Here is a 26,815-nt window from a genome sequence, read left to right as displayed (position 1 = left end):
TTAACCACGTCAATAGTGTAGATGCTTTAAGCCCCGCCTCGTATCGGTCTCATGAACTGTGGCTCACTGTTAAATTTTTTTATGGGAAGCAAACTCATGGCCATATTGACTGGATGGGCGTATTCAATAAGAGACGCGCTGCTGTATTTAATGGTGAGATCAGAGTTTGAAGTCTACCATAAATCAAATGACATTACATCATTGGAGATACTATATAATAGAATATCTGGATATAATAGAAAGCTGGAGTTCAAGGACTTGATAAGTGATTTTTCAGGGAGAAAGCTCCACGTTGGGTTCTTGGTGAAAAAGGCTGAGCAAGGGCCAGTGATTGTGAAGGGGATTGTAAGAGCTTGACTCAGCTATAGTGTACCCTTTCCTCTCCTTGATATCTTATTACACAAAGTTCTACCTTTTAAAATGTGATTACTTAATTTTAAAGACGGCTCCCAGCCATTGTTTGGCTGTAAATCTCCACAGTAGTTTGCTTGTGACGGTATTACATTCAGTTCATATAAAACAATAAACCATGTGAGGTCCTGCTATTTTTTGTTTCTGAGCCTACCTAATTCATTTTACCATTTGCTTTTGGTTTTATTTATTTATTTATTTATTTATTTTTATGAATTTTTTGTTGCCTCTTGTTCAGTAATAATATTCAGTGATAACACTCACAAAACAATAAATCATAAAAAACGAGCGGCCGTTTTGTTTTTGATGGTGTTTTAGCTGAGATTTGATTTGTTTCTCCACAGATAATAAATGCATTTAATTTTCATGGTTATTTTGTATTTAAATTTTGTATTTTAAGTAACTGATCTTAAGATAATTAATTGTTTACTGTAACAAATAGCTGTAGAAAAACAGCCAAAACTGAACAGTAACACACCGTTTCTCATAAAAACGGTAATGTGCAGTTAAAAACAATGAATTATGGGCAATTGTTACTGCTTTATGCTGTGAATAGTGTTGCATTCTCCTCCCTGAGCCGCCACCTTATCGTGGTGGAGGAGTTTGTGCGTCCTGACGATCCTAGCGGTCACCCATGGCAAACAGATGTCTATGGGAGGGACCAGACGAAGTGCGACTCAAATCACCCCTATGATGATGAGAAAGCAAGGACCAAGGTTTCCCTTGCCCGGACATGGGTCACCAGGGCCCCCCTCTGGAACCAGGCCTGGAGGTGGGACACGGAGGCGAGCGCCTGGTGGCCGGGCCTTTGCCCATGGGGCCTGGTTGGGTGACTCTCCTCCTGTGGGCTCACCACCTGCAGGAGGGGCCATAGGGGTCGGGTGCAGTGTGAGTTGGGCGGCTGCCAGAGGCGGGGACTCTGGCGGTCTAATCCTCGGCTGCAAAAGCTAGCTCTAGGGACGTGGAACATCACCTCTCTGGCGGGGAAGGAGCCTGGGCTGGTGCGCGAGTTTGAGCAGTTCCGGGTAGATATAGTTGGACTCACCTTGATGCACGGCTTGGGCTCTGGAACCACTCTCCTTGAGAGGGGCTGGACCCTCTTCCATTCTGGAGTTGCTCCCGGTGAGGCATGTGTGGGCATGTTCATTGCCCCCTGACATGGCACCTGTATGTTGGGGTTTACCCCGGTGGACGAAAGGGTAGCCTCCCTCCGCCTTCGGGTGGGGGTGCGGGTCCTGACTGTTTGTGCTTATGCACCAAATAACAGTTCATAGTACCCACACTTTTTGGAGTACTTGGAGGGGGTGTTGGAGAGCACTCCTTCCAGGGACTCCCTCGTTCAGCCTTGTTCAGACATAAGAATGTCCACATGTGCACTTGGCACCAGGACACTCTAGGCTGCCGTTCGATGATCGACTTTGTTGTTGTGTCGTCGGACTTGTGGCCGCATGTTCTCGACACTCGGGTGAAGAGAGGGGCGGAGCAGTCAACTGATCACCACCTGGTGGTGAGTTGGCTCAGATGGTGGGGGAGGATGCCGGTCAGACCTGGCAGACCCAAGCTTGTTGTGAGGGTCTGCTGGGAACATCTGGCAGAGTCCTCTGTCAGAAAGAGGTTCAACTCCTATCTCCGGCAGAGCTTCAACTATGTCCCAGGTGAGACGGGGGACATTGAGTCCAAATGGGCTGTGTTCCGTGCCTCTATTGTCGAGGCGGCCAGCCGCAGCTGTGGCCGTAAGGTCATTGGTGCCTGTCGTGGCGGTAACCTCCGAACTCATTGGTGGACACCAGCAGTAAGTGATGCCGTCAAGCTGAAGAAGGAGTTCTATCGGGCCTTTTTGGCCTGTGGGATTCCAGAGGCAGCTGATGGGTATCGGCGGGCTAAGCGGAGCGCAGCTTCGGCGGTCGCTAAGGCAAAAACTCGGGCATGGGAGGAGTTTGGAGAGGCCATGGAGAATGATTTCCGGACGGCTTCGAGGAGATTCTGGTCCACCATCCGGTGGCTCAGGAGGGGAAAGCAGTGCTCCGTCAACACTGTGTACAGTGGGGATGGGGGGCTGCTCACCTTGACTCGGGACGTTGTGAGGTGGTGGAAGGAATACTTCGAAGACCTTCTCAATCCCACCATCACGTCTTCCGATGAGGAAGCAGAGTCTGGGGTAGCTGGTGCTGGCTGTAGGGCTGTCTTGGCAAACACACTGCTGCAGCATCACGTGGATATCTGGGACAGTTCACCTAGACTGGCAGACTGGGGTGGTGGTCCCCCTTTTCAAAAAGGGGGATCGGAGGGTGTGCTCCAGCTACAGTGGGATCACACTATTCAACCTATAAGGCTAACCCCACACGCTCCCAGTGTCTCATGGTTTGTTGACATATTGTGAGGCAGCACCCCCAGAGTTCTGCTGATGTCTTTGCAGATGGCTCACTTATGGCCGGAGGTTAAACATCACTCCTCATCCAAGTAAAAATCCACATTGAAAATTTAAACCGGGATAGTAGCTTTGCACTCCACCATTCTTCAAGGTCTTCTGGGTCCAGGTCTGGCAGCAAGAGGGGACCTACTGACTCATACGGATGCACCAGATTTCAGCCAGAACTTCCACAGGAAGAGACTGATGACACTATAGAACAAAAGCCCCAAAGATTGGAGGAGATATATAGACAAGAAGTTTGCACGGGGCGTTGAAAGAGCAGAGGTCAATAGTCCTACGGAGACCATGTTCTGTCTACAGCATTGTCACATAAACAGAATTCCAGCTCCTGCCATTGAGGATCTCAGACACGACTGGCCTTACCTTCCCCATCAGAGGAGCATTTATGCTCATTTTCAGCTTCTCACAGACCTTGATGTTCTGCGTCTTCTTGAGCAATCCATGGAAGAATTTGGGAGAGCGATCATAGAATAGTCCAGGCCACATTTGCCCAGGATGAGGATGCTGAGGTGGCACTTTGTGTTGTCCAGCTACTGATGGCCCACTTCGAAGAGAGCACAGATGGTCTCATCCTTTCCAGAGATGTTAGTTTTGTTCATTTATTTATTTATTGTAATATTTATTCTGATATGTTTAACTACATTGTTGCCATAATAAAACATATCCTGAGAAACTAATGATATCGCTCAAATTTCCTTGTTCCTTACAGTCATCTGCCACAATGACTGATGTTGAGAAGACCTTCAGCCTGCCTTTGACTCCACGCTTAATACTGCTTTGTAAGTATACTTTTAATTTACATAAAATGCAAAGTTTCTATTTGTATTTATTTTTCAGTCCTTGTGTTATAATACAACCAGAAAATGCAGGTAATAGCTCACCAAACCTCAGAATTTTCAGAAAAATGTGTAAAAAAAAACCAGGTTCTTTCAAGACATGAAAAGGGCTTTTGGTGGATTTTTTTTTTCATGCATTAAAAAGCACATCTTGTAATAGTTAAGCTCATTAGCAGCCAGCTAATAAATAAATCAGTCACGTCAGTTCAGTTCACAACACTGAACTGAAAGAATCAAGGGAAGTAGATCCCAAAACATTTGTCAAAAATTACCAACAAATTTGTATCTAGTTTTCCCAAGAGTTCAAGATGAGTGCTAACAGAGATCACTCAGTGTCAGGACAATGTTATTTTGCCTGTAGAAACCCTTATTTTTAAATTTGATTCATGAGTGTCAGTAGGAATCTTATAAAAGAAGGTAAAACTGATGAACAAAAAAGCTTTCATATTATGTGTGCTGCATGTAACATAATTTCTTCTTTCAATGGATGTTGTTTAAGAAATTATACAGAAACTAATTTGTAGAAGTCACAATACTTGTTATATTTACTTTAAATTTTATTTTTCAGGTGGAAAACACCATATGATAGCTGGGCGCTGGACGATAAGTCTTGAGAACCATGTCGTATGTGAGGGCATTCAACCAACATTTGTGACGGGCCATGCTGCACTGTTTTCAGTGTACTACATCTTTAATCTACAATATCTAGAAGAAGCTGCCTTCAGAGGTAGAGTTTGGTTCCCATCCTTTTTCCCACCAAGCACATCTTAAACCCAGACTTTCTAACAGTTATATGATGTTCAAACTCTAATCTCAAATTATTTTCAGAAGTTTTATTGGTATCAACCCAGAAAGAGGAACCAAGGCCAGCTGTAGAAAGATCATCTCCAAGAAAACAGGAAAAACTGTTCAAAAGAAGTCAACCCTCATGTCTCCACTCTGCTGAAGAACCTCATGGACTTTGAGTGGAACTTCATATAGGTTAGTGAGAACAAACCTCCCCAACCCCCAAAACATGAACGCAACTTGTCACTGAATGTTCATGAAGGATGTGTTTTATTTAAAATTACTGTATAAGCAAAATCAGCTTTTTCTGTTAACAATAGTCCCAAAACCACCACCATTCCCTCGTCCTATATATCCCCTTCCATGCCGTGTGTTGTGTTTTCCAGTTGTTGCTGTTTCTTCTACTTCGTTTTTTGCAAGTTGTTGCTTTAGTTCTTCTTCTATGTTTCAACGTTTGTCTGGCTCGGAGGACTAGATGGTAGATGAGTTGCGGGACAGCATCGTCATGTGTGTGATAATCGGATTATCGGAGTACACCACACACAGTGCCGTCAAAACTGTTCAATGCCTCATTTTTTCTCTTCACGTGCGAGGTCTTAAACCAATGAAAAATCTCACAAGATTAAAAAAAATCGTTATTTGTGTACCAGGCTTTAGTTAAATTTAAAGCACCCATGTTTGGTGCTTAAGATCTAATTGTCCAACTATTAGATTTTGACTTTTTAGGCAGAATGTTTGATTTATCTTGGCAGTGTGTGAAATATTGTGTTGATGCTAGTGCTCTGGTTTTACTCAAAAGGAAGAGTCACAGTTAATACCTATTTCATATTAAATATTAAGAATAACAACAGTGAACTGTAAATTGAACAGTAATACTACTGTTGAAAAACTAATGTACTGGCAACCCAGCTGCCAGTTAAAAGAACAGCAATGTTCTGTAATCAACAGATTATGTCTCCCTCATGCCACAATGAGCATGAGGGAGACTTTATGCTGGCTGGTCAAACCATTTGACACATGAGGACAACATAAAATAACTACCTCCTACAAACTTAAACTTAATTCATAACAGAACTTAATTAAACAATTTAGCTAACTCATTAGAAAAGCAGAAATCTAAATAATTATAATTCTACATTAAGAATAACAAATAAAGTAATACAAAACAATAGAAAACCTAAACCTCTCTTCCACTATTCTCTTATGCAATGGAAGTGTCCAATTAGGCTGCAGCCTCTTCAAGGAGATCCACATCAGCTGGGACTCTTTTCTTTAGCCGGCTTGGGCCTCCCACACAGCAACTTCCTCAGGAACTGGCAACTCACTTAACAAGGTGACAAGAATGAGCCAACTAAACGGAAGTATGATTAATAAAGTATCTATTTAAATAACTGAAATAACGAAAAAGGTTATCAGACCGGGCTCAGTGTGTGTGGCTGCCTAGGCGGCCATCACAAAGACACACTGTTGTTTATATTCTGGAGTCTGTGTAAAACTGGGGGAGTGTAAAAAAGTGGACTACATTACTTGAAACATCCTCAATTATTTGTTCTTTAATGCAATAAAATTGAAAAAAAAAGAGGAAAAAACTTCCATAGGCAGTTGGAGAGCACTTCTTTTATTTTAAATACATAATTGGTTTATCCTGCATACAATAACAGCATATAACTACATAGCACAGAGGGGATCTGTTGCCACAGCAGTTGCAATGCAGCCAACATATAACATTGACAGCTACAGTCAATATCAGACAGCCAGCATTTTCTTTCACTTAAACTCCATTTAAAACTATTTCTTTTAGGTATAAAAACCACTAGGATGCCTGTGTGTCAACCTTTTCTTTTCTCAGTGTCTGCTGATAGGCAGAGTGGTACTTCAACAGCGAGTATAAAAATAAACCAAAAAAGAAGAAAACAGAATTTATCACAATAGCTTCTACGTTAATTTCACTGATTCTCAAAGATAGAAAGCTGGCATCTGAAAAATACACAATTCAAGTTGTTACACAAAATAAGGTCAGGGGAAGTTGCTATTTGAATCCCCTCCCCCCTTTTTTTACTTTTTATTTTGTAAATTTCAAGCATTTCAGATCATCGAAAATAAAAGATCTGTCTCCATTTGATGTGCGTTGCGTAATCCTGTCTTTACACTCCTTGACCTGTGTATGGCTTTAAATGGGGTTTAGAGAGATACACACCAAAGTCCCATCAGGCCAAGAACATACAGACAGGCTAAGGTAGTAACCACATTTAGGCACACAGAGCTATCTACAACTATGATTGATTCCCTCTTTGTGCCAATTACCCCTTTCACTCCTCAGTTTGCACCTTCCATAAAGAAGAAAAGTAGTGGTTCTGTACAAACGTCTATTTTAAGTTACCATAACATTTGACTATAAGCAACCATTATTGAACCAGAAGAGACTAGTTTAATTTTTTTTTATCTGATTTGAAACTGGTTTGATGTAAATGTGTGCTTATTGTTTTCCTTTGTTTACTTTTTTTTCTGAGAGATATCCAGCTATGTCAAACATTATATTAGCAGTATGCACTGACTCATTACAGATGAATGCTGCTGATAGTGGTTTAATGTACTTCCTAGTGTAATCTTGCATAACCAGCACTCCCAAAAACAAAAACCAGGAAAAAAAAAAAAGTAATCTTAAATGACTCAATATCAAGTGCATTGTGGGTGGGTAATTATAATGTTATGATGCATGGTTATAACAATAAAGAATACAATGGGAAAAAGATTGTAAACTCAGTCACGGAGACAAAATAATACAAACTTTCAGAGTTTGATGAAGTCACGGTGTGGAACAATAAAGTCAAGCCTCTTAAAGAATCAAGTGCAGACTCTCCAAGCTTCTCTACGGGTCACCCAGGTGCGAAGCCACCTGTAAAGAAGATGGAAAGGGCGATTTATTTTATTTAAAAAAGAAAAATAAATCTATAAAGGGGATGCAGTTTCCTCGCAGCCTTCAGATTTTAATTCAAGTAAACTTTATTTCCTTTATCGCAAGTTTTTAACAGCAGTGAGAATGTTATTGATTTCATATTTGATTCCAATCACAGGTGCAGTAACTGTTCTGTTAATTCACATTTACATTCACAATGTTTAATCAACAACAAAGAGAAAAATGTAAGATGTGTAATATCAACCATGTGGCTTATACAATAAACTCTTGAACAACCGCTCATTCATATAGTCAATAGTCAATAGTTCTTAGTTTTCTGAAGGCCTTTAAAAGTTTTTCTTTGGACAATTTCTGCTTTTTCACACATTTTCTTACCAAATCTTAAACCTGACCATTTTCATAACAGTGTGATCTTAGTTAGATCATTTAACTCTGATGGAATTTAAGCATAAAAGTCTCATAGCTCAAACGATGAATTAGTGTTGTGTTAACGTAGAAAGAGAAGAAGAAAAAAAAATTAAATGGTTTCTTAAAACACTTTGCTACAAACAGCCAGCCACAAAAACACTTTTCCTTTAGGTGCATCCACAAAAATAATCACAGTTTACAGATACAAAAGTATTTTTTCCACAAAAAGATCTATTAGCTGAAGACTTGGCATATCCAATGTGTGCAGTGTGTCTTTTTAAAATCACTCAGGAATCTGGACAAGTGGAGGCAAAAAGAAGTTGTTGCAGGACTACAAACTATCCTATAGCTGATGAACAGGATCTGAATAAGTCCACGTAAATACCATCCGTGGAAGGGTGGCTTTTGAGAAGCCATTCTTGACAAAGGGAAACATGGAGAAAAGGCTGAGGTATGTCACATGACAAGAAACTGAACAGACAATCAGTAGCAACAGATCTGCGGTAGACCTCAACAGTATGGATGAAGTGGGATCATCTTAACAGAAGACAGAAATAAAAAATAATAATAATAAAAAAGAGAGAATTAAAAAGTCCTTTGAGAAGCCTGGAGAACTGTTCTTGAAGACTACTTTAAGACATGACAAGTTTGTCAAAAAGGGTTCAGGTTGTGTTGAATAAGGCTGCTGAGACCAAATATTCACTTTTCAAGTTTGGCAGAATTGTCCAAACTCTGTTTTTCCCTTTTACATCCAATTTCAATAAAAAATGATACAACTATTTTCCATTTTTTGGTAAAATATAGATAAATAATGGCTGGCAGAAGACTTTCGCACAGTACAGCACATCACTTACAAAATTTGAATGTACACGCTGCTTTGTGAACAAAGTCTGACTAACTGTGACTTGCAGAGTGTGATTTGTAGCAAATTACTTACATCACACACACAACACACAGGCTGCAGGTTGGCATCACTCCAAACCCAGCAGCTCAACATCAAAGATGAGGATGGCGTTAGGAGGGATGATGCCTGGGTGGCCTTTGTTTCCATAAGCGAAGTCAGGCGAGCAGGTCAGCTTGGCCCTCTGACCAACACTCATCTGGAGGAGGAGGTGGTAGCAGATGGCACAGTTGGAGAAAAGAGGAATAAGATAACGTAGGTTATGGGACTGCAAGACCACAAAATCATAATACAGCCTCTGCAGGGAAAGTCAGATAACACACAGGAGACAATTCAACTGAAAACTTTGTTTATTAAAGATGCTTTATTATTACTGAATCCATTCTTCTGTGCATCATGTGTTATTGCTCAATAGCTTAATTTGCAATAGTAAAAATCTAAAAGATGGATGGAGCATGCCTTTAAAGCCCAGTGTAATGCACAGCAAAAGGCTGAAAACCTGATAATGGAATCACATCAATAAATTAGTCTATTTTAGCAAACGAAACTACCAGGGAAATAAAATGCATTTTCTCGTATAGAATCTTTATGTCTGGATCACAGCTGCTGAGGATGCAAGACTTTTTCTTTTTATCTGCTCCAGTGACATCAACAGATACATTGCAGCATGTCATTCTAAAGGAATGCATGCACATTGTACAAGACGTATTTGACCTACGGAGGACTGTAAAGCAGCAGATGAAAATGGAGATAAGGGAGAGCTAAGAGGTGAAAGGAAAAAGATGGGAAACAGAACAGTGTGAGAGATGTGTGGTCAGGGATAAAAACCATCACAGGAGAAGACGGACCAGACTGATGGAAGTCTGAAAAAAGCTCAACATGTTTAGCTGGTTTGGATCAGAATGACGCCACCAGTCACACAGACTTCACACTCTGCAGTATCATTATGTAGAATAGCCTCACCAACATCACCCTCCCACCCCACCTCAGATCACACTGAGACTTCCTCTGCCTCCCCCTCCAGTCAAGTGAAGAGGCAACTGGAAAGACTGAACTGGAACAAGGCTGCAGGTCCAAATGGTTTCAACCTCATAATCCTGAAGCTATGTTAGATTAAACAACAACTCTTAAACCTTACCCTGAGTCAAGAGAAAGTTCCAGTACTGTGAAAGACAGCCCGTCTTGTTTCTGGAACTTCAGCAACTACACACCAGCTGCCTTAACGTCCCAAATGATGAAGAAATTGTCATTGGCTCACCCACCTGTTGAAGATGCCATCACCTACGTACCTGCTTCATCTGAACAAACAGGCAGCGTTGTGAGGATCACATTCTTGGTTTTTTCCAAGTGCCTTTAATACAATTAATCCTGCATTGTTATGTGAGAAGCTCCAGAAATTAGCCTGGATTATCAACCACCAAACAGACACACCTGTGAGGTTGTGGGTGTTTCTGGGTGTTTACCTGGACAACCAACGTTGACTGAAAGTGTAACACTGAGGCAGTCTACGAGAAGGGGGCAGAGCAGACGTGATGTGTAACACCGGACACCCTCTACATAACACAGTGATCAAACAACAAAGGAGTTCCTTCAAATAAATAAACTTTGTTAATAACTCTACAAATTGACTTTTACATTAACTACATAACAGGAATTTATTTGTCATGTTCCTAAATTAATTCCCTTATTGGGCTTGATGAAGAAATTAGCTTTATAATTATGTTTTATTATTGCCTGTTTGGGTCAAGTATCAGTATCTGCACCAAATAAATCACCAAATAGATTTTTTTAATGACACAGCAATAAGAAAACAACAAAAAAGTGAGACTGTTACATCCTCTTGTATTTTGGATCTTATATGTGTCTTATAGAATCAAATATGTAAAACAAAGAATGAAATGGCAAGTCCTGGACCCAACAAAGCAGCATTAAGTTGACTGGATAAAGTCTTGGAGAAAAGTGTAGGTAGACGCTCCAAATGACAAATGAAATTGCACATACAAATGTCAAAATGAGCTTCTTCGGTGGGGTTCACCCTGAAGTACAGGGACAGTGGTTCAGTCATCCAGGAGGGGCTTGGGGCAATGTAGCAGCTGGTTGCTTGGGCATCTGGTCAGAATGTCTCCCAGCAGGTGTTTCAAACATGTCTTACCAAAAACAGACCAAAGATTTGCTCAAGAGATTACCCATTTTAACTGGTTTGGGAATACCTTGTTTCTCTCTCTCTCTCTCTCTCACACACACACACACACACACACGCACACACTCAGAAGGAGTGAGCTGGGTAGTGGAAGGTCTGGGGATCTCTGTTGACTGATCCTGAATGAGAAGCAGAAATCGGATGGATGATCTTTAAACTGCTATAAACAGCTACAGCTTAGTATTTGTGGCAGATCCAGTGGCTTTGATTAAAATTGCAAAATGAAAGAAGAACATCTTCCTACAGCACAACTTCCTTCCTTCCTCCATTATTTTCCCAAAGAATGACAACCACATAGAAAAACATTTATCTTAAAGCTCCTGTTGAACAGCTATTTAAAACATACAAACTAGGGAAGAGCAACATCAATGTTTTTCATGACGAAATGATAGAATTAGTTTACGGTTCTTTTACAATCGATTCCAATATCAATACCTTTTACCCCTTAAAGGAAACTCACAATTGTAGAGTTTGCATTAATATCTTTATTGGAAGATAGTATGAACTATAAATAAAACTCAAGAACATCAATATCTGAAATAAATGCTTTTAAAACAATAATTATACTGATGAGTAAATTGAACAAAATATTTATAAAATGATAAAATAATTAAACTACAAATTAATATAAGATAATTCACATTTGTTAAATTATTACATTTATAAATGGATAATAAAAATATAAGCACAATAACCTGCATTAAACCAGTAAAATATCAAAACAAATCTTCATTATCACTAACAGTAGCAGCATCATCACGACATCTGATAGGCTACCATAATCGTGACAAAGACGGAATACACTGTTGCTGGGCTTTGCAGGCAGTTCCACTGCCTAAAACTCTCAGAAGTGAAAATAAATGGTATCTCAATATTAAAAAAAAAGTATCGAATCAGATAATTTGACTGATATCAAAGTGTCGACACCAGAGTATCGATACACCCATCCCATGCAAACATCCTGAGCGATACCCTGCAGCCTACCTGCACCACACCCTCTTCCCAGCCTCGGATCACCTCCTGCTTGCCGATTTTGAACCGGAAAGGCTTGTCCCTGTCCCGAGATGAGTCAAACTTCCGGCCATCTGTCAAGGAGCCTAGAAAGAGAGGAGTAGAGCTGTTTAACACAAAGTGTAATCTTAATGAACATTTTAATAGTGGAATATTTTTCTAAATCCTACAGCATTGGAAAACCTGTTTATTTCACTTTTAAATGGAGCTACATTTGTAGGGAGATTGCATTTTGGGATGAGCAGCCGAGTTGAGTATGTGGGTTCTGCACATGATAAATTTGCAAAATCTTCTCTGCCATTAAAGTGTGACTACACCCTCTACTTTTTGCGTAACACAGAAAGGTGTGCCAGCCTCAAAGGTTATACTGCTCATGAAAATGCTCCACCACAGAGTACAATGTGAAACCTCAAATTTAAAGACCGATCCTAACTATTAGCTGATAGCCTAATCCGCAAACTTAGAGAACATCTGGCTGGTTTAGATACACAAAGTGTGATGACACTGGCAACAATGCTGGACCCCAGGTTTAAATTCCTGGGGTTCCACAACCAGGTGAAGGGAAATGAAGCAGTTTTATTTAATTATTTTTTTTTATTTAACATTTATTTAACCAGGTAAAAAATGTTTGAGAACCAGTTCTCATTTGCAAACATGACCTGGCCAAGAGGCCCCAGCAGGAATAAATAATGTACATGCATACAAACATACAACTGTGCATACACAAGAACCACAATACAACAATAGAAAAAATACACCTAACAATGCAGAGCAAATACAAATATATAAAAATGAAAGGGGGAAGGGAGTAGGTCTCAGTATATGGGACAGATCTATGTGAAAGAAAAAGTAGTGGACAAATGTTTGTATCTAAGTGAGAGTCAGCATCGTCAGCAGGAACAAGTGTCGACAAGAATCTGTTGAAGTCTCTGTCTAAACAAAGAAACAGATATCAGAGATGGAAGTTTGAGATTTTCCATTCCACGACAAGAGGACCCATCGTTATACTGGCATACACAGAAGCATCTTTATCCTTACCTATACAAATTGGCCCGACAGTTTCTGTGCACACCTGCTTCTTCAGTCCCCTGTGAGAGGGTGTTTTCTAAGGCTGGTGAAGTTGTATCAAAGAAATCACCTGAGCCCCAACACTGTCAAAATACTCTTATTCCTGAACAAGAATCAATAAAAACACAACCATCCCTCTCACCTAATGTCCCAGTCACACAAGCATTTCCTGCCACCACCATTTACATACACACTGGTGAAAATATTAAAAATGTATGAGTATGCGCATATATATATATATATATATATACACACACACATAGCTGTCTGTATATATAGATAGAAGACAAGATTTTACTTTATTCATATATTGGCATTAATATATTTATATATTGATTTAAAATACAGTTGGATATCTGCATTTACATATCCACTAGTGTGTGGATCATAGTTTGACAGCTGCCAAAGAGAATCTAGAAAACTCTCATATCTTTGTCTGATTTTGAGCTGGTTGACATGTTTTCCCCCCTTTTCCTGTCCAGCAGTGTAGCAAACGGAATAATGGTCTGGTTGCTGTGTTGTGCTGAACAAATTTGCTCTGCCAATGGGAGGTTTATGGGTATAAGGCTCCTCTTGATAATGTGATTTATTTATTTACTGTTATTTATTTACTTTGAATTATGGAATCTATATAATCTTGCTGGACCAGACCGGAGGAGACATCAAAATAAGGAAGACAGCGAAAAGAAACAAAAAAAGAAACCAGAAAGAAGAAAAATTAAACAAAAACACAACAGATAGAAGGCAACGACCCTTCAATCCAAACCATCACCAACCAACTGCTACACCTGTACAGAAACACACCAGCAAATTTCCTGACTTTTACAAAAAAAAAGACCTGACAGTAATAATGAGTTCCTAAATAATAACCAAATCAAGAAACATATCACAAATGTATCACAAAAACAACCAAAGTACCAGATACTCAATCATAGAGAGAGAGAGAGAAAAAATGATCTTATCTAAATTATCTAACCCACTGGACAAATCAGTGACTGTGTCAGCATGCCGAGTATGAGGAATAAGGAGTGATCAGTGATGAGGAGTGGTGAGTTACATGTTTTCCAACACGTGCACTCTGTCCACACGGAAACTTGTGTGTGCACGCATGTGTCTGTGTGTGCGCTCACTGCCGTGGACACAGAGAGCAGCTACGACATGCTGTCATGTAAACCAGATACACAGCATCAGCCTGTTTACTGTTTGATAAAAGGACACCTGTTCTAGAGAAAATTTCACTTTTAATGACCATATCTGATTTATTTAAACTACGCATGTGGTGACATCACTTCTTGATGTTGAACCTGACGGCGCCCGTTAGCGTTAGCTGCTAGCGTTAGCTGCTAGCGTTAGCTGCTAGCGTTAGCTGCTAATGAGAGCAGTAATACACTGAAAAAGACCTTATAGATGGATGTAATCCACATTGGTGAATGAAAACATCTGAATGTGACAGTATCTCGACAAGAGAAGCTGATTTTGGACGGAGAAAACACAAGAAACCAGCTGTGTGTATATATGCTAAGATTTTGCCGAGCCTCAACAAGTCACACAAGAGTAGGGTCGAGTTACCGGAAATGAGGACATTTAAAAAAAATTAATCTCCAAGTTTTATGAATTGATATTGGATTTATTTAAATTGAATTGATTAAAATCGATTAATCGATTTTTTCTAACCCAGCCCTAGTTGTGACTTATTTTGTTCTGGCTAATTGTGTAGCATTGTGGCTTATGTATTGCTGTGACGCTTCTGGGCCACCGTAATCAAGAGTATACTGGAACTTTGCTTGTTTAGTTTAAACATTTCTAAACTCTACAGCAAAACTATGCTGGGGTTATTTTAAAGGGCTGCATTAAAATGGCTTGCTTTGTCTTCAAATAATTTACTTTGTCACTTCACAATAGATACAATTACACATATCCTCCTGAACAAGTTAACATGTTCATGAAACACATAAATATAAAAACAACTTGTAAAACGAGATTCATTTGTATTGATAATGCACATTTTCCTCAGTTAAAAAACAAAAACAAAAAAGCAGCCACAGGGCTTCCCCTGCTGGAGCTTTATGGCACCCCTGATGTGACAAATGCTGTGCTCCAGTTTACTGTGCCATAATGAAAATAACGTGATGTAATGAAGATGTTAAAATATGCCAGATTTTGAAAATATAATGCAATTAGATGACACAAATTATTTTATGCTTTTCATAAACTGAAAACGTTATGAAACAAAATTGTTTTGGAAGTAGATGGTAGCGGAGTTAGTAGGTCATCAAAGCTGTTTGGAAATATTCTCTGATTTCTCTCACAGACAACCCCATTCAACAAATTCTCGATTAATATCCGGCTACTCTATTAACTGGTCTAAGACTAGTTATGCCCATTAATTGTGACTTACAAAACATACCCAATACTAGAATACAGTCTGGAAACATTAGGTATTTAGGCATAAATATTTTTTCTAGGTTATCAGAGCAAAGCTAAATTATGTCAAGCTACTAAAAAAAATAGCGGATGATCTCTCACGGTGGAGGTGATTACCCATATCACTCATGGAGAGTCATCTCTAGTTATTTAGTCATTTCTTTTTTTTCCCCACACAATCCAAAGGATTTCCTCTTACAGCTGGAAGCTTTCCACTTAGCTTATTAATGCAGCAACATAAAACAGGATATTCTTTTAGAAACAAAGTCTTTTTAAAGATTACTATGAGCATCAAACTATGGATTTCAAAGCTCTCTGGACACGTCCTGTGTGCAGGAAGGTCGGCATGAGAAAATGTTATTTTCTGAGAGCAGTATGTTGATGCTCGTTGCCTGTGATGATTGCATCCGACCCATCAGCTCTTACAAATAATTCCATTAGGTTGCCTTCTAGAAGTCTGTGAGGGCAATGGTCTCCCACTCAGCTGCCTGGACTACAGCTTGCATGCAGCCCTCTCCCACGTGCAGGGTTGTACCTACACACTCATGCACCGATTATCAGAGCTAATAGCTGTAATTGCTCTAAAATTGTTTGGGAGAGCTGCTGTTCTGCAGAACTATAATTGTTTTTTCCTAACGCTCACTGACCCCCCCCCCTTTGCTTTACCTACTTTATATTTGTCCTTTAAGAATATGGCTTTATCATCTGCTAGTTTTGATCATTTAAACTCCCTGACTATAGCATGGATTCTTTTTTGTGTGAAGACCTGTGCAACCAACAGAAATATGAAGAGACTTTATGGGCAGCCCTGTCCGATTCCAAGGTTTATAAAGAATCTGGAGGTTGTACCACATGTTGGTTTCACTAAACTGTTTCACACTTTATACCACATACTGAAATCTCCAAATCCCAAAACATAGTTTTAATCATAAACTGGTGACTGACTTTAACAAATGCTTTACAGAAATCAACAAACAGAAAAAAGCTTTCATCGGGAATGTAGTAATTATAATCAATCATGTCCAAAATGAATCTTACAATAATAACTATGTTCCTTCCAGGCATAAATCCTGATTGCTCCTCATTGACGTCATTTAAAAACAAGTTAAAGCTTTTTGGCAAAAATTGCGGCTAATATTTTTTAATTATTCAGCACTGATCGGTCTCTAGTTCTCAATACTAATTTGGTCCTTATTTGGCTCAGGGATTAGTTTAATTAAACCTTATTTCATGGTTGGAGGCAACTCCTCTTTATCTAAAGTTTCTTCAAACATTGCTGCTAGAAATATGGCTAATATTTTGCTGTAATCTTTGTAGAATTATCCTATTAATCTGTCATTTCCTGGTGATTTATTTTCTTATAAAGCTTCAACGCAGGTTTGTACATCCTTTAAACAATTTTTTTTCATCACAAATTATCTTAAATGTTTTTATTATTTTTTTTTTTAACCTGGTTCTAAGCCTTGAATAAACAGTGCAATATTATCTTGAACTAATAAGTCAGCAGTGTACAGTGTTTCATAGAACTTGGCCACTTACCGGGAGATTTCCTTAACATTATCACATATTACGTCATTAATTCTGTTTTCTTAGAGACAACTGTTCATAGTTTCTTTTGTTCAAGTTAAAAAAATACTTATTGAATTTTTCACCTTGCTCTAGCCATCTTCTAGATCTGAAAAGAGCACCCTTGTCCTTTTCCTCATAAATTTTGTCCAGTTCAGCTTGTGCAGTTGTCAGATTTTCCATTTCTTCTTTAGGCAAATTTAATTTGATTGATAGTTCTATGATTTTTGTGACCATCTGAGATTCTCTGTTCTACAGATCCTCTCACTAATTTGTATGGACAGATTCTGAACTTGAAATTTCATTAACTATTTGCTAAAACTATCAAAGGGGACATATTATGCAAAAAATTACTTTTGTGGCATTTTAAGTCACTAAAACACCAAATACTCCTATTTAAAAAACAAAAAAAACAAAAAAAAAAAAACCCTGGGATGCCATTAGGGAGTATCTGACTTTGAAATTCAGCTTTCAGAGAGGAAGACGTAATTGTCCTCAGTCATGACGTCCAACCTGGGAAGTAAACTCCCGCCGCTGGTCTTCAACCTCGCCCACGTGTATACCCGATTTGCGTGGCCTCGTCCGTCTTTAGCCGAAAAGGGGGGGGGGGGGGAACAAAACAAAAACATCTTCTGTCTGTAAAAAGCAGCAGGAACAATGAAGGCTGCACACTGAAATGTTCTGTGGCCGACTGCATTGAAGACACACCGCTACGCCTGGATCGAGCCGTCTGGATCAACTTTATTTTTAAGGCCGACGCTCCAGAAAAAGTCATCTAACATCTGTTGGTCTCTGGCGATCACTTCGAACCGGACTTTTCAACCTGGACCATTTAACCAGTTAGTCCACATCTCCAGAGGCAGTGGACTAACTTCAGACCAGGAGAACATGAGTATTTCAGGAATTATTGTGATATTTAAGTATTGGCCATGTTGAATAACTAATGCTAACAGCTAACATTGATGCTAACGCTCTTTCATACCATCTTTATTTATAAAGCACCTTAAAAACAACAATGTGGCTGACAAAAGTGCTGTACAATAAAAATAAAATAAAATGAAGCTAGCTACGTTTACTTTATACGTTCATGTTGCCTTTGCTTCATGTCTTTGTTACTCAGTGCTTTTTACTTAAACAGTTGAGTCTGTAACTCTGAAAACAAGCAGCTGAGCTGGATGTGTGTTTGAGAGCTTCTCACTGTAGAAACTCAGCGTTAGCCCGCCGCTGGCTGTTAGCCGTCTGTTGCTTATGTTCTGTTCAGACATCGGAGCCGTCAGTGATGAAGAATGTTCAAGTCATATACTGTTTACTAGTAAATGATGCACACTTTTATCACTACCATCTCATTTTATCCTTCCTTCTGCTGTGATTAAATAAAAAAAAGATAGCTATTTAAAGTTACCTTTAGGAGAATCGTTTATTTTATTAAGACAGTTTCTGTATCTGTTAGCAATGACACAGTTGTGTTTCTAATCTGGTTCATTGAAAATAAAACCTAACTGAATATTCTGCTGTCCTCTCACTGTTAAAAAAGAACGGTTTAACAAGATGAACAATTTAACTAAAACAGGGAATTATAATATATTCTGTTAACTATATATTGTTCTAAAATGATAAATGATAGAACATGTACATCTAGAGAGTGATGCTCTATTCCTCTGACATGTAAAGGCCCAGAATCTGCTCCGTAGGTGCTGAATACATTCTGTAAGGAATATACATTTAAACACACTGGATCCAGACCAGATCAGCTTCAGGTTCCGACCCGGTCCACCTCCTCCTACTAGATCCAGACTTCTTGGTTTTGAAGCTGGTGAAGTCTTTGTAACCTTTGTAAATAGAGAAAATGATGTCTTGATTACTACTACATTCATCCATTAGCCATCCTACCTGTGGTATCTGTCCAACATTCTCAGGCTCTGTAGAGAAGCTTTAGGCCATTAGACCATATATTTAGATGTTTTCCACGAGTGCGCCAGTTAAATGAAAAGTAATGGCATGCATGTGCGCTACTGGCAAATTTTGTCATGACTATATTATACATCCTCAAGTAGACATCTCAGAGCTTTAAAAAAAAAAAAAAAAAAAAAAAAAAGAACATGTCTGGGTAAAAGAGGAGGTCCTGTAACCCAGTGATATCCAACCATGGTCCTCAAGGCCCACTATCCTGCAGGTATTACATGTTTCCCTGCTACAACACACCTGGTTCAATTTCTATGGTGTCTAAAAAGCTCTGAACAAGTCTGCTACTGAAGCATTAATTTCATTCAGGTGTGTTAATGCAAGGAAACATGGAAAGTCTACAGGACAGTGGGTCTTGAGGACCAGAGCCGGGGAGCCCTGATATAATCCAACATCAGACAGGTTTACATCATGTTTGCATGGCGTTTCACAACCACACTGTTTTTCCATTAAACTTTCACAGCTGGTGTCACATCTCAGGTCCGTCAGTGCTGTTGAAAAAGTTCTGGTTTCTGTAGCTAACTAGCCGCTACATGCTAAACAACATGACTCAATAAAACATGTTTAGCTTTACTGTTTAGCTTCAAAGGTGGATTAGCTTCATGATGCGATCGTTTATTATACTTCACTGTACACTCAAAGCAATGTTGCAGGTGTTATATAAGAATTAAACACAGACACATCAGTAAATGTCAGACTCACCTATCACAAGCATCCTGTTAAAGTCTTCATGCTCAATCTTCTTCAGGACCAGCTTCTTGCTCGGGGTCTAACTCCAGGTCCTGAAGGTCCTGTTCCTGTCTGTGGAGGTGCTAAGCTGTGTCAATCACAGCAGAGGCCCACCTCCAGAAAGACGGAGTAATGGGTGGACCCAGCAGCTTTGACCAAAGCAGGGCGGCGAGATTTCATTGAGATATCAAAAAATTGTTTCAGATTGGGAATAAAGTAGGTAGGGATGCACGATAACTACCGGCCCGATAACAGGAAATTGTTACGTCATTCCGATAAGTCCATAATGACTTGCCCCGATAACATTTTTGTCAGCACGCAGATTTTTAAACTATGTGACCTGAATGGTCTGAAGGGAATGCTGCGTTCATGTGACGTTGGCATAAAAAGAGAAAATCTTTCTGACTGGAAAAATGTAAGAATAACCCCTCATGTTGGAAGACAACTCATTAAAACTCAGTCATAGTTTTGATAGTTTTTTAAAATTGTTATCTAACCAGAAAACTGAGTGAGTTACTGACTTAAACTGACATCCAGTGTATTTTTCGACATGTTACAATAGAAGCATGAACATAAAAAGTCTGGAAGTACAACTAGCAAACGTGGGAAAGGGAATTTCCATCACCCCGTGAATGCAGCACCACCAGCATGCAGCGCAGCGCACTTATGTTTAATAACAGCGGTATTGGGAGTAGTGTGGGAATTCTTCAAAGTTTAGTAGCTGAAAAGTTATTGGTTATCACATATTTTCTAATTTATTTGTTTGTTAATCTTGTTAACAGATAAAACAGAAATTGACATTCAACGTCACACTGAACAAGACAAAACCAGTACAAGATGAGAAGAAACCCCACCAAAAAATAAATTAAAGAGCAGTCATGAGATCCTCACTTAGGATATGAGCTGCTGTTGTGTCTGCGATAGATAAATCTAGATCTTACAGGGCTCATTAAATTATATTTTCCAAAATATGTATTGGCTTCATTAAATAACAGAAACCTTAATTGCCTTTATTAATGTGGCTATATTTGAATGTAGAAGAAGCACCAAGATGATATAAATGAAAGATTAAAAACATATAGGCCTACACACACAGCCTCTCATCTATTAAAGAACCTAAAAATGAAGAAAAAAAAAAGGGAAAAGAAATAGCTCATCCTCTCAGCGTTTAAAGCATGTTGTTCACTTTAACCGTCAATAAGTGCCGAAGCGCCTCTGAAACCTGCTCTCCTCCCATCCTTTCCCACCCGCTCCACCAGCAGCCAAAGCTTGTTCCTCCATTATTTTTATCTTCCTTTCTTTGAGTAAATGGGAGGTTCTGTCGTCCTTCCAGATCTTGTTCCTGTTGGACCGTGACAGGAACTGGATGGTGATCCAGTGACTGGACGGCACTTCTCAGGAGCGGGACCCAGCCTGTGCACGATGTCAACAGAGAGAGGCAGCCGGCCTCTTATATCAGGGGAAACCTGGCTGAAGAGGTTGATGATGATCTTCTTGACCTGGAGGTTCCATCTTCTCTCACAGGTGCAGGGTTGTTGCATTTTCCACAAAGAACTGTATTATTTTTCCCTAGAGTTTCAGTTCTGGTCTGAAGATTGTCAACTTTTATTTTTTTTGTTACATCTTCCACCCGTTTCCCCCAAAATTCAAGAGAATCCATGATGCTTTTCAGGGTGTCTGTGTTGCCTTTAACAGTCATTTCTAACGATTGTAGCCGTCTGAAGGACTCTTCTTGCATCCTTTCAACTCTTTCCATGGCTGACAGCAGTCGAGAATTGTGCACAGGTTGCTCATCCATCTCATTAATCAGTGCACTGGATTTCTTAGATGGTTGCCTCTGATTTGAAATTTCGGAAGAGGATTCTTTAGGGTGGCCCATCTGAATCCAGTAGCTTATCCATAATTTCGAGCCTGTTCTGCAGTGTGTTTCATGCATATGCATGCATGTTATCATGAAGTAAATGCTTCTTCGTGTCTATAACAGTGTTAACGATTCGACCAGCAGGTGTAAGAGTGCAGGGGCCTGATGCAAATTAAATCCTTGGTCCAGCCCCATGTTCAGTCAGCTGTTCAAAGAGCAGCTGCCGTCTTTAAATCAACAGGTGAAATGGTCGAAGCACGTCTCACTTCTCAGTCTTTACTTTTAAACAGTTCAGGTCGGCATTTAGAACCCTTAAGTGATAATAAGTGTTCAAAAAGTCAAAATTTCTCACATCGCCAAGTAACTCTGCCCAGCTTACGCACCCCAACTGAAACTGGAATCTTTTGACGACAATGACATCTTTCACATCACCAGGCCATGTGTAACCCAAAAATGCCACAGAAAAATATTTGTGTTTTGCATGGAAACAATGTAAACTGGGCCCAAATAATTAACTGCTTGATCAGGACAATAGAAATATTAATCAATACTGAAAATAATCATTGAATATATTATACCGCATAGTTTAGGCATATGTGGAGGAAGAAGACATCAGGAGTAAAAAGACAGATTTAATCTCATGGTGATGCTGCCATCAGGTGCAGTGGGAATAAGATCACATATCATATTCCTCTGGAGAAAATACTGCAGGAATAACACAATGGGGGTGCCATTATTCCAGCCACCCGACGGTTATAATCCGCCCCCCAAAAACACACACACACACACACAGCTTGAGAAACTCCTGCAAAGACAGATTTAAACCCTTGTTGTCTGTCTGCGTCTCTGTCTGAGCCTCTGAGTGAACCCTGCGGCGGAATCCGTCTCATTCGCTCTTTTTTTATGCATTATCCACTGATCTTCATTAGGCTGTGATTGCGCGACCTGCCAGGCTAGCGTGCATTATGGACACATCCTGGGACACATCACCTCTGCTGCTGCCGCTGATAGACATTTTTCCTACCAAATATGCTAAGAATAAATGTGCTTCCGGGGAAGGGAGTGAAGGAGTCAAACTGAGAAGCAGCCCATGCTGTGACTGGGAGACTCTTTGTCCCACTGCCTGAGGCTTAAAAATGTCTGCTGTGAACAGTTTTTCCAAATCAAATACGGCCTCGGTGCGTCCTCCTGACAGTATTTGCTGTGATAATGACCAGGTTTCACGCGGCTGTGGGAGGTAGTTACCCGCAGCCTTCACTCCACTTGAACGGCCTCCACGAGAACCACAACAGGTTAACAAGCTAAACAGACCGCTAAATGTGCAGATTTCTATTTTGAATGCATGTTGAGTTGCAAACTTCACATTTCAAACTCACCCACATAATGCACCACACACGTCTGTCCTTTTTTGGGGAACGTCCTTCCTGTGGAGAAACCAAAGAGGCGCTTAAAATAACGGGAGAGGAACACAGTAGTAGGTGGTGTCAGATACATGCGCACAAATAAGGACCAAAAACACGTTTTTGCATCTGTTTTCAGCAGCTTTACCGTCACCAGGTGTGATCGTCTCGATTTCGACTCCCATTTCAGCGGCGTGTGTTGCGGAGCTGCTGCGGCGCTCCCGGTGAACTCCTGAAATCCGATGATCTCGGTTTTCTCTCTCTCCGCTCGGGAAGCAGCGCCAAGTCCGCACACCGACTTCCGCTTCAGACCTTCAGAATAAACCCTGCTTCTGGTGGAGAAACTGTACCCAGTGTCCAAAGAACAGCTTCGATAGATCTTTAGAAAGCCTGGAGAGTTATTTCTTAAGCCCACAATTAAATATTACAAGACAGTCTGGCTGATTGGAAGCTAAATGTAATGAGATGTGGAACTTTGTTTTGTTTGTTTTAGCAGCTACATACACCCACCGCCACTTTATTGGGTACACCTTTTCAATAACTTATAATAATCAGTTAAATCACATGGAAGGAACTAAATGCATTTAGACATGTAGACATGGTCAAGACAGTTTGCTGAAGTTCAAAGTGAGAATGAGAATAAATGAGACTTTAAGGTGCAGTGTTTAACAAAATCAAAGTCAGTGCCACAAAAATGTAATCTATGATTAAAAATTGTTTTTATTGGTATCTAATCACTTTACTAAAGTAACTCGTGCTTTTAATTCTCTTAGAATGAGTATTTTATATCTACTTGTAGTAGGTCCATGGGAGAGATAGAGCGAGACAGAGAAAGCTAATCTAAAGAGATAGATGGAAAAAGATATTGATAGAGACAGAGTTCCTTTTTGCTTACCGGATTGGCCTTCTATTGATGACCCTGCAGAGGGTGCACGCTTAATTCAAAGGACATTCAGACCACCAGCCCCATGGTTTTCAGGGGAGGACCCCCACCAGTGGCAGTGGTCTCTAATGTTGTCTTGGTATCTACAGTGCAACAAATTTACAGCTCAACACGTTTAGAACAAATACATTTCTTCAAAGTCTACCTCCCACTCTGAAATATGTTCTGGTACTTTATTTTCACCTGCTGCCTGGTACGCTTTGGCTGTTAAGATTGTTTCTGTTGAAATGTAACAGTGCAGAATTAACAGGATGCACACACGCACGCACATACACGATAATATATTCACAAAGTATGATGATGCATATTGATTACTGGGTTGTTAAAAAACTGAGCAGGGCCAGTACATCTTGTACAGAGACAATTCAGCCTGCTTCATGTAAACAAATGTATAACACAAGAGAAGACCAGAAATAAACCAGTACAGTGAAATCAACATGTAACAACTGACAATGGTGTGAAACTTGTAAAACTTATGTATTTACTCTGTCAGCAGTTGTTTGCCGTGTCACTTCCCTCACTTTATTAATCAAGGCTGTATTACCTTTTCTGGTGATGACACTTTTAAAGTCCTCCTACATCTCCATCAGGGACGTGCAGTCAGGAGAGGCACTGCCTCACCGGTCATGATAAAAATGAAACAAACAAACAAACAAACAAAAAAAAACAACCACCAAAATATTAATATTTTTCACTGATCTGTCTTAAAAATGCATTTTCAGTATGATTCTACACAAAAATCGCCAGATTTGAGTATTTCCCGATGAAATACAGGGCAGAAACCCTGGTGGAGGATCAGGTGAGCTGTGCCTCACCTCTGACTGCGTGATCCAGTACAAACTGGGTTGCATGAAGCGTTCCCGGTTCTGTTCCTCAGCGTGTCGCCAGTATGAACTGACATATTTGTTATACAGCATGACTCTCTACAGGCTGTGTAATGTCTTTAATGTGTGTATGAGAGAATTAATTCTGCTTATCATAGAATAAAGTGCAGGCAGTACTCTACCTCACCTCAAGAGGGCAGTGTTGCATGCTGTTGGATGAATGGTGAAAGAGGAGGCTCTTTTCAGGTCTTGAAATTGTAAATCAGTCTGTGTCTCACCAGCCATGAACATCACTGCTGTCACTGATCTCCATCAGCATTCTTTCTTCAGCTGCTGAGAAAATGACAGCTCTCGGCTTGCTCTCCTTTTCTGCCAGCTCCTCTTTTCCACCATTCACTCGTCAGGACTTCCTACGTTCCTCAGGACCTCCCACATAGCCAGGCTATGTAAGCCTTGCTTGAATTAGCCTCAAGTAGATGCAGCTGAAATGTGTTGGTGGAACAACTTGAGCCTTAATTCAGAGATGTTATTAGCTCAAACGAGGCTTTCCTCATACAGCCTGGCTTTTTTTTTTTTTTTTTTTTTTTTGCCCCAGGGGACAAATATTAACACCTTCCAGTTGGGTCCTTAGGCAAGACCTACCTAACCACTGTAAGTTGCTTTTGATAACAGAAACAATAGCCCCTTTCCGACTGTAGGAACATTTAGCAGTTCCTATAACCTTTTCGGGAACCAGGTCGTTTTTTCGCGCGACATATAGGAACTAGGGGAACTAGTTCCTATAACCATTTTAGCTCCTACTCCGAGGCAGGGTCTTTTCGGGGTTCTATAGGAACCCACATGACGTAGGTGTTTCGTGACTGGTAGCTACGTCCCTTGCCAAATTTCCGCATCTTGTGTCCCCGCCATATTTAAAAAACCCGGTTGCACATACGGACAACAACAGAGCATGCGATTAATGGACAGTCAAAGCTTCTCTGACGGTCTACGCCACAGAGGATTTTCAGAGGGGTTTTGAAGGTTCGCCCCGGAATATAAAAATATTCCTACGATCAGCTCTCAGTCAGAGAATGCGGGGCTTTATCAGGACGCAAAGCAGCTCCTGGAGAAAACTCACACAAGACTACAAATAAATTAAGGACCACAACAACTGGAGTGTGATCAACCGAAAAACCAGTAAATGATTTGACACCTTGGACCACCGACATGTCTACTCAGACAACGCCGCAGCAAAGGACCCTGCGTGCGGTTTCTGGAGGCGATTATCCGCAGTGAAAACACCGCAAACTCAGAGGAGTTTGAAGGTTAGCAAACAGGACAAGAAGCATTGAAGCTTCTGTATAGACCTGTGAGTTGTTCTCAGATACCACCCAAATAGCTGAGCTGATCTACTTCATGTTTTCCATCTTTTTTGTATATAATATGGTTCTGATCCATGTTTACTTTATCAGAGACGGAGTCAAACAGCATCCTGGATGCTCCTGCTGCCACCAGCAGCCCTTTGCTCATCAATGAGGTAAATAAAACAACTTTAATGCACATAAAAATATCTGCTCTTGATTTAATAGAGATAACAAAAGTCAGATGTAAACAGGGCATGTATGCTTATATACAGATACTGGTTTAAATGGAAAAGGACGAACTGATAGAGCCACAGAACTGATTGTAATAGCAGACTCAGTCATTTCAATGGAACTTAAACTTAATTTTTTTTATTTAATTTGAAATGACTGCTATTAACTTGTGCACTCCTGGACAATTGAGAATTTTACACTATATATTATAATGAAAGGTTGACTTTATTAGCATCCTTCTTGTTTATAACTTGCTTTTTATTCTAAAATGTTTATCTATTCAGCAACCAAACCAGAACCAGCGTCAACCGCCATCAGCCAGCTGCCAGAACCCTCTGCCACCCTAGACTTGGTTAAAAAAAATTGCATTGTACAAGCTTCTTGTTGAGTTTTTATATTACAGTTAAAAATATTTTATTATAGTTGCTGTGTGTTAAGTATCTGTCGCCACCCTCCCTGTTTTTCCATGAAATAGAAAAAGAGCCGACACTCTTCTGGCTGCTGTGCAGGACAAGCTGTTAGATGCTGAACAGCAGAGGCAAAGCGATGCAGCTTCAACATGC

General features: G+C 40.1%; 1 protein-coding gene and 1 long non-coding RNA gene across 2 annotated transcripts; one reads left to right on the top strand and one right to left on the bottom strand.

Annotated features, from left to right (window-relative positions):
* Positions 1–6,066: 6,066 nt before the first annotated feature.
* Positions 6,067–23,216, bottom strand: fkbp1ab (FKBP prolyl isomerase 1Ab). Its single transcript, XM_042004822.1, has 5 exons — positions 23,060–23,216; positions 22,888–22,935; positions 11,875–11,987; positions 8,727–8,889; positions 6,067–7,360 (listed from the first exon to the last, which is right to left on the bottom strand). The coding sequence occupies exons 1-4, from the start codon at positions 23,094–23,096 to the stop codon at positions 8,761–8,763; spliced, it is 327 nt and encodes a 108-aa protein (XP_041860756.1). The 5' UTR covers positions 23,097–23,216; the 3' UTR covers positions 6,067–7,360; positions 8,727–8,760.
* Positions 23,217–25,504: 2,288 nt separating this feature from the next.
* On the top strand, positions 25,505–26,815 carry LOC121652189. The gene is made up of 3 exons (XR_006012568.1): positions 25,505–25,982; positions 26,130–26,194; positions 26,537–26,815. It is a non-coding gene; the product is annotated as an uncharacterized LOC121652189 (long non-coding RNA).

This window comes from Melanotaenia boesemani, chromosome 13, assembly GCF_017639745.1.
Source record: "Melanotaenia boesemani isolate fMelBoe1 chromosome 13, fMelBoe1.pri, whole genome shotgun sequence".
Taxonomy (NCBI): domain Eukaryota; kingdom Metazoa; phylum Chordata; class Actinopteri; order Atheriniformes; family Melanotaeniidae; genus Melanotaenia; species Melanotaenia boesemani.
Note: the sequence above shows the minus strand (reverse complement) of the source record. Positions and strands in the feature narration are given on the sequence as shown.